At 40.5% G+C, this 18,029-nt stretch overlaps 1 protein-coding gene across 1 annotated transcript; it reads left to right on the top strand.

The window, feature by feature from the left end:
• Nucleotides 1–250: 250 nt before the first annotated feature.
• kiss1ra (KISS1 receptor a) lies at nucleotides 251–11,871 on the top strand. The gene is made up of 5 exons (XM_085803664.1): nucleotides 251–613; nucleotides 3,303–3,427; nucleotides 9,897–10,032; nucleotides 10,207–10,445; nucleotides 11,328–11,871. Exons 1-5 carry the CDS (start codon nucleotides 358–360, stop codon nucleotides 11,709–11,711), a joined length of 1,140 nt encoding a protein of 379 aa, XP_085659790.1. The 5' UTR covers nucleotides 251–357; the 3' UTR covers nucleotides 11,712–11,871.
• Nucleotides 11,872–18,029: the final 6,158 nt, after the last annotated feature.

Raw genomic sequence — 18,029 nt, forward strand, 5'->3', positions numbered from 1 at the left:
GGCTCCGCAACTTTCCCTTTTCCCTCTGAATCTTTAGTCGCTCCATCTTCTCATTCACTCTCCTACTGTCACTTTGCCCCTACTTCCCTCCCAAATTCACTTTATCTTCAGACACTCATTTCTTATCTGACTTCCTCACTATTTCACTTTCCTCTGCTTTGCTCTCATGTTTTTTTTTTTTCATTTCACACTATCCACCTTACTCCCCTTTCTTTAGCCTAAGGTCAGACAGAACTCACACTGCACACTCTCTCTCCTAATTGCCATCCCTTCCTCTATCTCTCTTTCACACCCCACTCTCCTCAGCTCTTATCCCCTCGCACCCGCTGTCACAATTATCCCTCCAGTCCCGTCGAAATGTTCTCCTCCGAAGAGCCGTGGAACTCAACGGAGCAGCTCTGGATCAACGGCTCCCAGGTGAACCTCTCTCTGGGAAGACGCAGGGACGACGACGAAGAGGAGGAAGGAGAGCAGCACCCCTTCCTCACAGATGCCTGGCTGGTCCCCCTCTTCTTCTCCCTCATCATGCTGGTCGGACTCGTGGGCAACTCTCTGGTTATATATGTCATTTCCAAACACAGGCAGATGAGGACTGCAACTAATTTCTACATAGGTGAGTAAGATCAAAAACTCATGTATGCAAGGTTGCATCTTTCAATCTCTGGCTGTTCTGTCACAGGAAAAGATGCAAAAACAGGTTCACACACAGGACGTCCTGGGCTATCATGTACATCATGTACTCCGAGGGTGTCAAGTCTTATAATAATTTGATGTATGTCTCTTTCATCTGTCCTGCACCACCTCGTTGCATCCCGATAGTGGGTTCAAAAGACCCTCCAGCGTTCGTGAGGAAGCTCATTGCAATTTCACTCACTCACTCTTCATTTGCCCATTTAGCACGGAGCTATGTTCAAGAATGTCCATGTTGATTACAGGTTAGAGGAGGAGGCAGGTGTCGAGATGTGTCCTGAATCGCAAGTGGGGTGGTAATTGTTTTTGAGAATGAGATAGTTCACCTTGAAGGAAAAAGAAAACTAAAATAGTTAAAGCAGATGTGATGACAGTCTGCATGGAGATGTTTTGGAGACTTTGCTGCATTACTTTTTGAATTATTAGTGTATTTTCTACATTTGTCACTTGTATGTGCTTATTTGCAAATGTTTGGCTATCCTGTATTTCATACTGAGAAGGATTCATAAAATTAAAGTTATCAACAATAAAATTACATTTAAAAAAAATGCAGATGGTATGGTAAGGGTTGTTTTCAGATTCCCCATTTACTTTCAGAAGAAAATGACTCAACATGGAATGATGGGTTTAGCAGAATTTCTAGCAAAATGAAAATAAATGTGTGTTTCCATCCCATGTGTGTTACGTGAACATTAGGAGCTAGTTCAAGGAGATAAACAATGTTGCTTATTCTCCACTTGGAAAGAAAGTAGGAGCAACACAATGGTCTGATGTAAAGACTTCCAGGCTGAAATGCTGTGTAGAAAATGTGATGGAAATAAGCATATATGTTTGTGTCTCATTGTAATTAAAGAAACATTACAGTCTTTTCATCGCTTCACAGATCTGATTTCATCTGCACTCTCTTTTCATTTCCATCTGTGTGGAAGATAAAGTAAATATTTACATGTTTCTTTCCTCTACCATATTCACCAGGAGGACTTCAGTAATCTTCTGTGTATCAGTAAAACAAGAGAAATCAAAGGAGTGCATCAATCATGCACTTGTCTTATATCTCATCTGGCATTCAGCGCACACAGACCTGAAACCTGGGTGATTGATTTTTGTTGCTGAAGTCTGATAGAGCTGTGACGCCAACTGTCACTTGGGGAGAATTGCAGAGATGACCGATTGACAGAGGTTGAGGGCACAGAGAACAAGAATTAAAACAACAAAAACACAGAAAAGGAAATGCATGGCCAATACATAATGCACATGTATGTAAATGAGCTGGTATGTGAATATGAAAATTTGGCCTTTTTTTCCATTTCCTGCATGTGTGTCGTGTGTTGGACACCGTGGATGTGACAAGAATTTGATCTTCCTTCGATAGAATCTCAAGGCTCCAGAATTGAAACCGTTTAATATTCAGCAACATTAGATTAGCTCCTGCACCATCTGGTCACCCTTTCAGTGTAATGGTCCGGCTACTATAATGCGATTGGATCAACAAGTAAAGCAAACAGCAGATAGCATTCGGCATATCTGTCAGAATGATAGATTGTACAGAGGGAGAAAAGGGAAAGCCAGAACAGATTCCCCCAAGGTTATCATCGGCAGCCTCTGCTTGCAGGATCTATCTCAACATGAATATTTGTGTGCATTCGCATAAAGATATCTGTGAGTTCAAATCAAAGCATTTCATATGTGTTTACACAGTGAGTGTGTTGGTGTACGGCTGTCAGTCATTCGGCAGCTGCCTACAGCATCTCATAAAGCAAACACCACGTTCACCTTCCTAACTCTCTGACCTCTAATTTTAGACTGAGACACTAAATAAAAATGGATGAAATCCTTGAGTGGGTCTTTCTGAACATTTCAACCTTCAGGGTATATACTATATATAATATCTACACTGGATTTTATTAGAGCGGAGATGCTGCTGCTTGTTGTTCTATTAGCTCCTGGTGACACATTGGATGAAAAGTGCATGATGGTGCCTTCACTATCACCAGAAGGAGACATTTAAATATTCATTTAGTGTTTAGTACATGTTATTCAGTTACAATCTACAATGTGAGTCTGAGTTGATTAAGATAAACTGTGTTATTATACCGAATTGTAATATGGGGTTATTGTTGGACTGTGTACCAATCAGTACTGTACATTCAGACACACTTACAATCAGTTGGTATGATAAAGGGCTGCAGCCTATTTTCATTATTAATTAAGTTGCTAATTATTATATTGATTAATTGGCTGGTGTGTAAAATGTCATATAAAATACCCGACCCAGTTTCCTACAGCTTCAATATGTTTTGTAGTTTTTTTGTTCAACTAACTGTAATAGCTCACATTAATATCATAGAAGACTAAGAGAACCATGTGAATGCTCAATTTTGACAAGGTGGAGGAAATTTGGGGCATAATTCCTTGATCAATAACTTAATTAAGGATAATAGTGGATTCACTGGTTATTACTGAGGTGAATGGTGGGACAGTGGATTTTTCTCTCTGTCTTTTTTCTTCTGAAATCATTAAATAATCAATGTGACATTTAGCCCACTCCTTTGTCATGCAACAATAAAACCCTGTGCATGCTCACTTACACTACTGTTTTTCTCCCTGTGCAGCAAACCTGGCTGCCACTGACATCATCTTCTTGGTGTGCTGCGTCCCCTTCACTGCCACCCTCTACCCTCTCCCTGGATGGATCTTTGGCAATTTCATGTGCAAATTTGTCGCCTTTCTACAACAGGTAAAAAAAAACATTGACTCCTGCTTTTTTTTCTATCTCATCAATCAAAATTGAGTTCTTCTTCAGCTGCTTCCTCATCCACAGAGGTGTGATTTCACTTTTGCCTTCTAAAAAGATACAGAGGAGCAAAACATTTCATGTTTGCTCTAAAATGTAATACATTTTCTGCAGAGCAATGCAATTAAGGGCTTTGACACGATCAAACATCTAAATCACATGAGCAGCCAGATGTGTTCCCGATATCATACCTCCGCTTTATGTCATAGAGAGTTTCAAATAAAAGTAATTTACTTCTCGGAGCTAGAAAATACCTGCTGAGCCAGTGAAAAGATTTAAGATACACAGCTGACAGCTGGTTTACTAAAAATATACAACTGAAAGTACAAAGAGGATGTCCATGCAGCAACTAATATGAAAGAAAAGAAAAGAAAAGACATGGTGCAGCTACACATTAGACTAATACAGTCAATGTAAACATACAACACAGTTCACTCAACATCTGCTTTACAAAATTACAACAAAAGCTGAAATGAATGGGGGTTCATTACAAGCCTGTTGAATTAGACTGAATTAGTTTAAACACTGGGTGCTGATAATATACTGCCAACTGAATGTACCACCATCTGCATCAAGACTTAACCAGCACCAGGCTAAAAAGGAACATTAGATATCAATGTATGTATGTAGTGAATCACAACATTTTTTATTTGCACTGCGACCCTTCAAAGGAACGCAGCACATGGTGCATTTTCAAACCCTGTTTACAGATTACGTAACATGTTGGAAACATTTCAAAGAGCTCTGTTTCCTGTGTCCCTGATGATTGCAGGGGTTTCAAGGGCTCAATGATGTCTTGATCCATCTGCAGAGCTTTTCTCACACTTGAAACAGGTTTCTTACCTTGTGACGTTCGAAGCCGTGAAGCAGTTTTTCCTGAAGGCTTCTTCTTGGTCAGCTATACCTATAGCTTGGATTGTTTGTTTGTAAGGGAAAGAAAGAAAAATTCAATCAAAACATGTAAATAAAAGGATAAGCTAACATCATTTAACTGCTGCTTTCTCATGTCCTTTCTCGCAGCCACTCTGTTTTGTATCATGGTTTTTAAGTGGCTCTGATTTGCAGGTAGTGACAGAATTGATTTGCACTGGAGAAAAGCAGACACCACAAGGCCGTGTGCCACTCAGACTATATGCCTCTCCAGTTTTACCTCGTCTATTGGTGACTGCACAATGAAGGAAATAGCCCACAACAATGACTTCTCCGAGTATTAACTGCCCGAAGAACTGTGGAGCACCATCTCAAAGCATGGCAATAATAGATTTTTCTTATACTATGTGTGTGCTTATTTTGGCCTCTGAAAACAACACTATTATTCATTAGAAGTGTTGTTCTGTGCTGTGTTTCTGGCCATAATGCAGATGTGCAATCTTCTTTTGAATCTGCTTGAGTCTACCAACTCCTGAGGCAAATGCCTGCAACTATGGCTAAAATCTCCACCATGTCTAGTCTGTCATTTTTTCTTTCTGCTCCTCAGTCTTCATCTATCAAGTCTAGCATAGTGTTTTCCCAGTAATCACCACCTGCTGCTCTGCTTTAAAACCAAACTAATCACAAACAGTGCAGTTGCAGACTATAAGACCAAAACAATGAGAATTTAGAGAAAACCTGGTTGTAATTCTCTGTGGGCTCTTACATACATGAATCCATCTGATCCTATATTGATATAAAATATTGGTTAATTCATCCCTTATATTAGGTGTACTGTATCAGCTTATGTTTTATTGTGTTTCAGTTCACTAGATTTTCGCTTGAGGATTTTGAGCCCTATAAACAGCCACACAGGGAGCCTAAAAATAAAATAGTGGCCAAATGCTCCACTGTGTTCCCCAACTAGTCTGTAATTTTGTCCGTTTGTTTTTCTTAGTACTGAGCAGGAAGTGTACAGTGGATTTATTATCAGAGACTGCAGCTGGACACAGGCGAGTGCTGAAGGGGTGTGACTCTCTGGGACTTCATCGTTACACACAGTCAGACCATCCATTGTGAATCCAAAAAAAGATGGATCCCTTCAGCTTTAACAACATCCTGCCATTTTAGCCAGAAGCAAGAAGTCAGCTGCTGAAACTGCTAAAAGGTTTACATATAAGCAGCTTATAAAACAATGTTTTTCTGCTATTAGCACATTGGTAGTGACATAAACCTACTCTCTGCACTCGGTAATTTAAGCTATTTCATGACTACACTTCCTCTCCAGGTCACACCCTGAATGTCAACTTAAACCTCCTTAAATGCAGAGTAAAACTGTATGTACTGTAGGTGTTATACTCAGATTTTAAATTGCCATGCTTTCTGTAACAGTACACTGTAATTGTGCTTTGCAAAGTGCTAATAACAGCTAGCTGCTCCATAAATATGTTCATTGAGCACCCAGAGCCAAATAGCATGGAAAGGCCACACTGTCACTAAAAGCAGAGGAGAGTTAATAAACAACTTCTCAAGTAATGCAAAAATACAAACCACTGCTAAATAAGATAATAAATAATAAATGCCTTTCACTTGGGAAACTGAGCTTGATTAAAATGTGCAGTATGTTTAATTAATTCTTATAATTTCGAATGGAGATTGGGTTAAAAACGTTCCTCATTCGTTATGAAACTAAGAGGGGGAGTGCAGTCCAGACGGGTAATTTGAGCATAACAGGATGATTTTAGCATAAAAGACTATGATGTCAGTCTGTGACACAGGCCGGGAACACAGGCAGGCAGAGAGGCTAAAAGCATTTGGTGTGATTTAGTTTATTCTTCTCCATCTGAACATGGAGATGAGTTGGTTGTCCATTCTGAAATGAAGACTGAGTTTTAAGCTTTTCTTACGAAAATGGAAAAAGGAAAATGGAAAAAGCAGTAATGAACGTGTTTTGTCCATCATCAGTCACTGAAAAAAGAAATCTTCTACCATTTATTATCACATGTACCTGAGAGCAAGGAGATGTTTGAGGGTTTTTAATGAGAATAATGAGACTGCAGGAACTGACCGCTCCATCTATGTCAGCCTGAGGTTATTAGTCAATATTCCTTTTAATATATATGGACTGTTGAACTGAGAGTGCTCTCCAGATTTACACAGTTCAACAAAAACAACAAGAGGTGAACAGCGGGTGAAGTGAGTCATGTTTGCATCAATCATCAGACATCCATCATCAGTTAAATTATACTCAGAAAATGCTGTTTGAAACTCTGATCCCCCGGTTCCCTGCTGGGAAACTGCTGTTCAGCAGCTGCACTGTACACAATTAAAGTAAAAACTGCCATAAAAGAGAAATATTGATAAGTAATGCAAGGAGCATACTGTAACCATCAGACCTAATAGCATCAGCATACAGCAGGGTCAGACAGAGCAGCATTATCACATTTATGTGATTACAGCTGATCTTGGCATCTAAGGAGGTGTGTGTGTGTGTGTGTGTGTGTGTGTGTGTGTGTGTCTTATGAAAAATGATGTCCTGGTTTATAAAACACAACAGGAAGGAGAAGCCACATGCAGGAACAGGAACGGTTTTAGTCATCTCGATGGAAGAGATCAAAATCACTCACCGAACAGGTCTCAAGATGGCAAACACAAAAGCCCACAGCACCCATGACTGATACACAACAATCTGGCTTTTGACTGGAGGAGGATGGATGGTGAACATAACAAGGAGCTGATTGGGGAAGGGGGAAACATCTGGTGAAGAAGGTGTGTGGAGCCCAGGGGGTGTGAGAACATCTGGTGGCTGGATGGAGACCGGGGCAGAAGACTTCAAAAAGGAAATACTTATTTGTGCACAATTAGGACAATGTTTTGTCCCTTTAATAGGACAGACTACCAGCCAGCCACGCTAATCAATTATTCTATCACCAATCAAAGCCTTAGGCCGCTCTCACTAATCTTGTTTCCAGCAACATCGCTGATAAGCCGTTCTGTCGAGATTGCATGATCGTAGAGTTATAATCCCAATTTTCATTTTCACAAAGAATCACATTTGCACATGAAATGAAAAGGGACCAGAGAAAGAATTATGACCAGACTCTGCAGTTCCTGTCAGCTTTTAACACGTGTACCATCTCCAAAGCAGGAGAGAAAAATACCAGCATGTTGTTTTTCATGTTTATTACTCATTCAAAAGCTGCACTGAGACGACAGCTCATACTGTATGTCCCTTTGAAAGCAGGGCGCCCATCTCTGCTTTGATTTTGTCTCTGGAGGAGTTCCCATTATCACAAAATCAAACATAGAGACGGTGGCAGCACAGTAAACTCTCTTCACAATCACAAACTGTCATAACATATCAGTTGGTGATATAATAAATCAGTGAACATGAGTAGGTGATTTGTTTTCGTTACCTTCGGACAGAGCCAGACTCGCTGTTTCACTGCATTAGGGCTGCCATTACTGTTTTATCGTTAATTTCCTCAATTTATTGTTCGGTCTGTCATGAAATGTCAAAAGGTAGAAAAAGAAAATGACACTTTCATCAGATAATTTTTCCATTTATTTTCAATTGCATATTTACTATATATATCAACTTATCAACTGATCTGTGAAGCTAAAACAAGCAAATATTTTTTGCATAACTGTTTGAAAAATTATCATAATGGTTCTTTGTCTAGTTAATAACATTTATTTTTCATCAAGAAAATAATTTATGAACTAAAATTTGCATTAAAAGTTGGATATAGACCTTCTTATCTTACATACCTAGAAGTGTATAGCATATTGTGACTTCACTAGCCTTAACCAAGACTTTGATCTTCTGTAACATTCACTGCTATCTATTGATCATGAAACATTGTGAATGAAAACTTGTTCATACCTACTGAACAGATGAATGTCTTAATGTATGTATTATTTATGTCACTCCAAACGCATTATTTAAATGTTTCTTTAAGGGAGAGAGGGGAAACTGTACTACGGTACTTGAAACCGAATAAAACCTGAAGAAATGAAGTCATAATTTTGTACTTTCATGCTCACTCCTCCAAGGATACAATTATTTATGCCCTATTTTTTTTTATGAATATGCAATATGACATCATGTTTTTATAAAACACAAGTCAGTCTTTCCCTGTGTCACTGAGATAATGAAATATGAAATTAAGATAATTTCCCATTGACTCCACTGTTCAGCTTATGATCTAAATATAGCCTCTTTCTGATGTCCAGTCATATTCACTTACATAGACATTATGCCCAAAGAAGACATAAAGGCAGTGTGGTCTTAATGTACCAGCTATATTAAAAATTGACGGACTGGCTGCGCTACCATTTTCCTCAGTGGCCACAACACTGAACTCAACACGACCCTTTTCTTTCTCTCTCATCATATCCTTTGAAACCTTGATGCGTTGCTCTAAACCTCTGGAGGCCATGGTTGCTGGATTCATAGCTGCACGTAAGAGAGCGAGAGAGAGAGAGAACAAGGTATATATGGAGACAAAAGAGGGACAAAATTAGATCCCATTTGGAAAAAAGCTCAGTGAGAACTTCTGACCCCTTATTTCTCACCCTGCTGCACATATTTCAAAGAAATATGGATTAGTTTAGGTACGTACAGTGTGAAACAGAATAGCCTTCAGCGGCCCATGTTTTTGAAGTGAGCACAATATAATTAACTGGAGAGGATGAAATAAAGAGAGATCTGACAGAGTCAAACTGACAATAATGTCAAAACATTCCTGCTGTGACGTGAAATCTACATTTGGCCTTGAATTAGCTGTCTTCTGATGTGCCGGAGTTGATTTGAACCAAGCATCATTGAACCCCATTAAAAACTAAATTAAATAATTTGTTCATGTGCTAATTAAAAATAATCATCACAAATGCAGCCCCTCATCTTCCTGGTCCTCTGTATGTTTCCTCCCTGGAAAAACCCCTTCAGATTAATAACACGAGAACTCATTAGCAAAAACAAGTCTGGGATGAAGCTGCTTTCTTGAGGACAAAAAAGTAGTTTGAACTTCTCCTTTGCTTCATAATGAGGGGTGAACAAGTCAAAACTAGAAGCACAAGACACTAGGTCGAGTCACAGCAAGAATGAATGTGTCCATACTTGCCTCATATCAACAGACATATCAAAGCTAATGCAACACAGATAAAGAATACATGAAGATGTATTCACAGTCAAATTTCAAAGTATACTTTCAAATTAAGTATCACTGCTATAGAAAATGGAAATATCTGGTTTTACAATATCGGGGATGACACATACATTATAAACGTCAGGCAGCTGCTGTTTTGTATGTTTTTCCTATTACTGGGCATTTCTTCTTCCTCAGTTTGTAACAAACTCTTCAAATCATCCAGTGACCCTGAGAAAATATCAGATCTGACACTAACACAGTATAATCTAAACCTGCATTGTGCCGTCTCCCTTTACAGAATCAAAGTTAAAAAGCTGAACATTGTGCACATGTTTCCTTGTCTTTCTCAGGTGACAGTCCAAGCCACCTGCATCACTCTGACTGCCATGAGTGGAGACCGCTGTTACGTCACAGTCTACCCTCTGAAATCTCTCCGCCACCGTACCCCGAGAGTGGCCATGATCGTCAGCATCTGCATCTGGATCGGTCTGTCCTGCTGTTTTTATTTAACACAATTATACTCTCATCACTTATTCTGACAGAATTTTAAGTGATATAATTAGGACTTAGCGAAAAGGAATAATTTGGCCCAATCAATTGTAAAATAAATACTTCATTTCGAATAACAGAATTTTTCACACAATCTTTTTTTCGCCTCAGGGTCCTTCATCCTGTCCACCCCAATTCTGATGTACCAGCGTATCGAGGATGGTTACTGGTACGGTCCAAGGCAATACTGCATGGAGAGATTTCCCTCTAAAACACATGAGAGGGCTTTTATCCTCTACCAGTTTATTGCTGCCTACCTGCTGCCTGTCCTCACGATCTCTTTCTGCTACACTCTGATGGTGAAGAGAGTGGGTCAACCCACTGTGGAACCTGTAGATAACAACTACCAGGTACATGCTTTGTTTTATTTAGTCCTGTGTTTTTATGTAACTGGTGTTAACTTTAACAACTTCAATACAACTGCAACTAAGTGGCTAAGCACAGAGTAACTGTGCGCTAATTAACAGCCAACAAGGTCGTCTTGTCTTTGTACACTGCTATAGGCCCCATTTGTTTCATGTATTAGCTTGCTTTTAATGTTGGATGTGTTTGAATGTGTGTTTTTATGCACTCGCTCTTATCAATAGTTTGAAAAAAATAGAAAATGGATCAAATGGCTATATGTAATGAAAAGGTTTTTGCTCATAGTGACAAAAACACCGAAAATTACAAGCCGACTCTGTGGTTCTCTGATTGTTCTGAGGCGCTTCTCAGCATCTTTCATCTCTTTGCACTCCCCCCCAAAAAAGCTTCTGTCCAATAAACACTCACTTTTCAGCACTTATTAGTTTTGATAATAAAAGTTTTGGATGCAGGTCCCTTTGAATGGCTTTTGATACTTGCATTTTCATTATTAGGCAATATCAACGACAGAGTATTCTGTATAAAAGTGTGAAACCCCACTGCATGCCTCAAGCACAGCACCAAACCAAAAAGGCAGACACAGTTACTGTAGCGAGCATCTGGTGAACATAGTGAAGCATTTATCAACTAAGGAGCCAGAAATTTCCCTCAAGAGCTGTTGGAAACAAAAAAAAACATGACTCCAAATGAATGATAATTGCTGTGTTGTTTTGTATCTGACGGACATGTAAATGAGAAACTGTCTGCTTTTTCCTATCAACTTAAGTGTTCACAGCTTGTTTATGCTGCCTCCAAGTGGTAAGAAGAATCAGTTATTTTATCATTATGTGTTGTGACAATAAGTTCCTCTCCACTCGTCTGCTCCGTAGGTCAACCTTCTGTCCGAGAGAACTATTAGCATCAGAAGCAAAGTCTCCAAGATGGTGGTGGTGATCGTCCTCCTCTTCGCCATCTGCTGGGGTCCCATCCAAATCTTTGCCCTCTTCCAGTCTTTCTATCCAAACTACCGCGCGAATTATGCCACATACAAGATCAAGACGTGGGCCAACTGCATGTCCTACGCCAACTCCTCGGTCAACCCCATCGTTTACGGTTTCATGGGAGCCAGCTTCCAGAAGTCCTTCAGGAAAACCTTCCCCTTCCTGTTCAAGCACAAGGTCAGAGACAGCAGCATGGCTTCAAGGACTGCCAACGCTGAGATCAAGTTTGTCGCAGCAGAAGAAGGCAACAATAATAATGTTGCTGTTAACTGAATCCGACAGCAAAATATGGGAAGAGTGAGATTAACAGTTGTATCTACAGCAATCGCCGGAAGACGACAGTGACAATAATGGAAAGTGACAGCTATGATTTTGAGAGTGCAACTGATTTGAAATGGACTATAACTGAGACTAAGTTTGGCTGACACGTTTTATTTATGTTAATTAATGTAATTAACTATCAAACTGATAAGGGGAAACATACTCCTAATAAAAATGGACAGTAACTGTGTTTGGCACCATGTGTTACCTTTTCCACTGCCAAAACCAGCTGTTGTTAGTACAACATGTCATCCACTGAGCTGCCAACCACCCTGGCGGAGACCACAGTCGTTGTCATCTGATGATGCAAGAGAAACAGGAGTCCCGGTGCCTTGTCGGATCTGACGAGGTCTGCTGTCTTGGCATGAACCGTCCGCATTTGGAAACAAACACTGAATGCACATACTGAGCGGAGAGTTACATCTCTGGAGTAGATGCCTTTGAACAGTCCTTTTAAATTCAATTGTATCACTCTCTGTTGAGAAAGACATTAATTCAGTTGGAAACTCTTTCAGCATCTGTCATCTTGGGAAACAGCTTGTTTCTAAATGTAGTTTTGAAAAGGGAGTCGTTTCACATTTTGGTAATGTGTTTACTCGCTGTCTTGCTGAGAGTTAGATGAGAAGATCATTACCACGAATATGAGGACAGAGCCAGGCGATGTTTAGGGAACAGCTTCTGATCCATAGGAGCATTTCTAAAGCACAATGTTTAAAGCAGAAGTAAGCGATCCGCTCGTTTTGGCTAACTTCTTGCCAGCCGATGGAGTTAGCAGTCCCCGCCCTCGTCCCTACGTCACCACATTCACGCGCATCACTTGACTGCACACAGAGAGGACCGCCCCTTTATGCCGTTCTCTCTCCTCATTGGATAAAGGTTGTAGGATACAAGGAAAGTTTTCTCTTCGGCTCAGAGCAGAGCAGAGTGACTGACAGACCCGTGTTTCAGACCAAACACTCTATATAAGTGATTGCTGTCGGAAGATATAACTATTTAAGACTTATATTAACACAAATATTCCGCTTACTTCTGCTTTAACCTGAATCTAGTTTGTTTAATGTGGCTCTTGTTTGAGAAGGTGCAACTTTTACTTTCTTGGTTGCATGTGAATTAATTAGTGCACTGCAGAGGTACTGTTGGGCATATTTTCAATATCAAGTCTTTAACACAGGCTTCTTTGATATCTGGGAGTGGCATCGATCTACTTTTCAGACACTCAGAAACAGACCAAATAAACACATTTACCAAAATGTCAAATTATACCTTTCAAAATTGTGTCTATCTCGACTGCTTATGGTGAACATCGTCTTTTCACAGGCGGCTCTAACTCAAACACCTGAACATAACACGACACCACTAGTGGCATCAAGGTTACAAAGTTCAAATACCTCTGAGGTGTCTTTAATCATATTCAACCAACTGTGAGACAGTGTGCTCAGGGTAACACAGGGTTTTTAAGATGTGTTTTTCTCTTTGAAAAGACTCAAACTACAAGTACATAAAGCCTGCATAAGACTGAATGGAAGTCTCCATTGCTGCCAAATGTGATGAGTGTGGGCCGGGTTGAAGTGGGGGTTACGACCGGTGAGCCATGGACTGTGTTTACCTTCTTTTATGTCACATACACACAAACATTCACACTTTATTCAATGCAATAGCACACACAGTCTGTCAGAACTGTGGAAACATGCGCACACAAACACAGGTGTTGTTTACTGTAATCAGTTGTCACATCTTCTCTGAGAAACACCTTGGAGAAACACCCTCACCCCGTACGGTTTGGGGCTTGTTGTGAGAGAATATTTTGAAGGAAAACTTGTCCTTTATTGTTTCAGAGTAGAAAACAGCTCATCACGGTTGACAGAATCGGCTGCCACATCTCCACTTCTTGTAGCCACGGCCATTTTCTGCCTATTTACACACTGATATGGAAAATCAGACCTCCAATTATTCACCCAAAGAAAGTTTGATAATACAACCCTAATAAGAATTGTAGATCGTGTTGGTCATCAGTGCTCCAGCTGAATGACATCAAAGAGAGGAGAGGACAACCACCGTGGATGTGGTGGCTAAAATTACCCACTTTAGCTGTACAGTTCTCAAAGACTGTAATTAATTGAGAAAACATTTGGATATATTTTGCTAATGAGCGGTTGAGTCTTTAGCTGTGGCCACCTTAACAGTGACGAACATAGCTCTAGCACCACAGGGTTTTGTAAATCAACTCCCAAATCGATCAGAGATGATGAGACTTCTATAATCTGATTTAAAAAAAGATATAATTTGTCTTCTTATGACAAAAAGAAATGTCACTCAGCGTCAGCAGCTTGCTATGAATGATGTAGGTCTGAATTGCATTGCAAATCCATTTTAAACTGAGTGCTGTAAAACATAGTGGGACATCATTGATTCAATGCTAATGACTGCATATTGCTTTTTAATGTATGCTAATTGTGCTGCATTACATCCACTTGAAGCAATGTACTGTGCTGTACATCCATTCAAACCAAAGTCATGAATAATATGTAAATTTCTGTTCCACATTAATGTATAGATTGTGATTGTGTTGTATGTCTGCTATTCAGTTCTTTAACCTTATTGTGCCATAAATTACAGCTGCCAATAGATGCATAAGCCATTTCCTATGAAAATAATAAGCAGTGAATATTTGACCAACTCTCAGGGTCACTCAACCTTTAAACAGATGTGATAACGTATCATTATATTGAATTATTCAAACCTTTAACCCATTTTGTTGGTGCCAATCACGCATCATCTTGCAAACAGACATGTAGCCATTGTAGAGTGCCTGTAGAAATTCATATTAGCTGAATCACTGCTTGACATTTGTACAAGAAATCCTTGACAATTAATCGTTCATGTCAACAATAAAGAAAATGACTTGTCTTCTGTCTGGTTGTGACTAACTTATTTGATTTTATTAAGGAAATTAAACAAAAAAGCTGTGTTTTTAGGTGTCCAAAGTAGGGGTGTAACGGTATGGGATTTTACAGTACGGTACGGTAACGGTATTAGTACAGTATACCGCGGTATTTCACGGTGACGGTATTAAAATTAAAGTACATGCTTTATGTAAAGTAATACAACTTATATTTGGTTTATACGTAAAGCTATGGTCTACGATTTGAAAGAGGATGAGAAAAATTTGAAAAAAGCACTTCTCACACACCCCCCCACCCCCTCCCCCCTCCCCTCCCCTCACAGAGCAGAGCGGAGCAAGCAACAAGCCTGTTGCCTGCAGACACCAAACGCGGCTTTGAATGAGGAGTAAAATGTCATATTCACAGTCACAACTTCCACAATAAAACCAAAGATTACCTGTTCAACATAAACTCAGCACCGCTGCTGCAGCAGCCTGACCGGGTCTCTCTGCACCGCGGCGCCACGGAGCTCCAGGCCCCGACTCTTCCTGCTCCTCTTCCCCAGACACAGCACCCTGTCCTGGGTCACCCAGCGCTAAGAGTCTCCCTGTAGCATGAGGCTGTGCTCGGTGCTAGCCCACTAATAGCAGCGGCGCCAGCCCCGATGCCGCCGCTGTGCACCAGCTGCCGGTAATGAGCATAGACTGTAAAAGGTAATGAGGCGATACCAGTTGCCGTCGTCACCGTCCCCGGCAACGGGACCGCGGCGGGCGACCGCTGGTACGAGCAGCGCCGCCATTAGCAGCCGTTAGCACAGCCTCATGCTACAGGGAGACTCCTCGCGCTGGGTGACCGGCCACAGGGTGCTGTCTCTGGGGAAGAGGAGCAGGAAGACCGGGGCCTGGAGCTCCGCGGCGCCGCAGTGCAGAGAGACCGGTCAGGCTGCCAGAACTGTGGGGGAGCTCCGGAGAGGGGAAAAAAGAGAAACCAACGAAGGAGCGAGCTATTTCCGGCCGACTTGCATGTGAATGTGAAGTGAAATGTTTTGAGTTCCCAACGTGTGGAGTTGCGCCGGCGCCGCATAATATTAAAATAATTAATTAATTACCATCACAGTGAGAGGGAAAAAAAGAGAAACCAACGAAGGAGCGAGCTATTTCCAGCTGACTTGCGTGTGAATGTGGAGTGAAATGTTTTGAGTTACCGACGTGTAAGTGCGCCGGCAGCGCCGCATAATATTAAAATAATTAATTAATTAACGTTACCGTCACCGTGAGCTTGGAAATCTCACGGTATCACCACCGTGGCTTTACAACACCGCGGTATACCGAAGTACGGTATACCTTTACACCCCTAGTCCAAAGTGCTTATCAGATGGTTGAACAGCATTTGAAGCCTCAACCCTGCATACCTGTTTGATGTTGAAGACAAGGTACTCCGGTATAAAATGTGTGTGGGAGGGAGGTTTTGAGATGCTGTTTAATCATCCAGAAAGTACTTTCCTTGTCTTACTGACACCGTAACACACAAAAACTAAAATGATGGGTGCACTAAACACCTGTGGGAATGGAAGCATGCTCACAGAGCTACAGAGCAGCTAGTGTGTGCTGTAGACTCTCGTTACAAGATCAAGTCGTAACATGACAATTAGAGTACTGTAGGAGCTGCTTTTTTAAACAAACAGGGAAACACTGCAGACTTCCTTGTCAGTTCAGTTCAGTGGCATTTGACCATCAACTGTTGAGTACAAAGCAGTCTGCAGAAACATAAAGAAAAGCTTTATCCTCAAATGTCAAGGGCTGAGCCTACTGTCATGGTAATGGCATTTGTGCACTTTTTCTTGTAGTGCTCTTTCAATGTGTCATAACTATCTGTGCACAATGAAGCAGTCCGATGGCGCCCGATGGAAACCTTCACAAAATATGTCCACCACTGTTGATGACTTTCCACAACGTTGACTCACTATTCCTGATCAGAAGATCTGCCCACACTGTGCACCATTCTACTTATAATGACCTTAGTAACAATAAAAAGGCGAAACTCCATTGTTGTCTATTTAGCACTGAATTAGCTGCAGCTTTGAAAATCACGCACAGCACAGAAGGCTCTTACAGTACATCACTCAGTGCCAGGTAGAGCTGAATAAAAGCTGCAGAAAACATCAAGCTGACATGTGGGAGGCGTCATGCAGTTATCTTGTATAATCAGTAGAATAGAGGTGGCAATAATTATCAGGTGTCTGCAAAACATCAAGTAGATGTAACAGTTCTCAAAGTGAGAGAAGATGGAAAAAAACATCACATCACTTTCACAAGTGCTTCGTTATTTAATAGCCAAGTTCATGTCATATTGCCATTTTTTTTTTAAATTACAAGTCCTTGGTTTTCACACCAACATCAAAAGTGTAATTACAAGTGCTCTGAGACGGCACTAAAGGAAAAACTGAAGGTGTCCAAAGGTTAAGGTGAATGAATGCATGAAAAAAACCTCTACTTGTGACAGTTTGATGACTGAATATATTCCACAATGTAATCCCATTGCCAAGATGCAGTGATGGCAGAAGAACAGCAACAGAGATGAAGGTCAGAAGAACAAAAATTAAAAAGACGTGCTATGATCAGCCAAGGACGAAGAGCCTCATCAACATTGTGTCGGAGACTGCACAGATGGCCTGGGAATGAAATCTAGACCTGGATCAATCTTCTCCGATTGGCCTGCACCCAGTGTGTCTGGTTACGTTAAAAAAAAAAAAAAAAAAAAAAAAACTTTATGGATGTCTTGATAGTGGACAACAGGGCATTTGACACCAGTTCACGGTTGCTGCAGGCAGCTGGGATTAGCCCCAGTTGTCATGACGGCCAGTCCAACTACAGTGGAGAGACCTCAAAGAGACTTCATTATGTTTTATATGTACAAATGAGTTCAACACATATAAAAGCCTGCCAGCAGTGAGCTGTTTCTAAGTGTATGCTGTTACGCCCTTTTAAACTATTATTGTGTCTCTCACTCACCCCACCTAATTTTGTTTCAAGCGTTTCCCAGTCGTGATGTTTTCAAGGCCAATGAACTCAAGGGATATGCTTTTTTTTTTAAAACTTAACTTTGATTACATCTTGATGAATGACATTATTGTTGTATTCTAGTTCTCTTTACTAGAGTTGTTGTTTGTCAATTGTTACAGTAACTATGCCTCCAGTTTTTTTTTGGATGCGGTCTTACAACCATATACTATAAGAGGCATTGCACAACAGTTTTACTCATTTACTTACTCTAAGGCACGATGAAAGAAAAAACATTTATGTAACATTTAATTTGTAGAATCAATCGAAAGTTTTTTCATGATCAACAAAACATTTACTGTACTAAAAGCTTGATATCTCTCCATTAT

This window comes from Trachurus japonicus, chromosome 17 (genome assembly GCF_045865225.1).
Source record: "Trachurus japonicus isolate A0001 chromosome 17, Traja_1.0".
In the NCBI taxonomy this organism is placed as follows: Eukaryota; Metazoa; Chordata; class Actinopteri; order Carangiformes; family Carangidae; genus Trachurus; species Trachurus japonicus.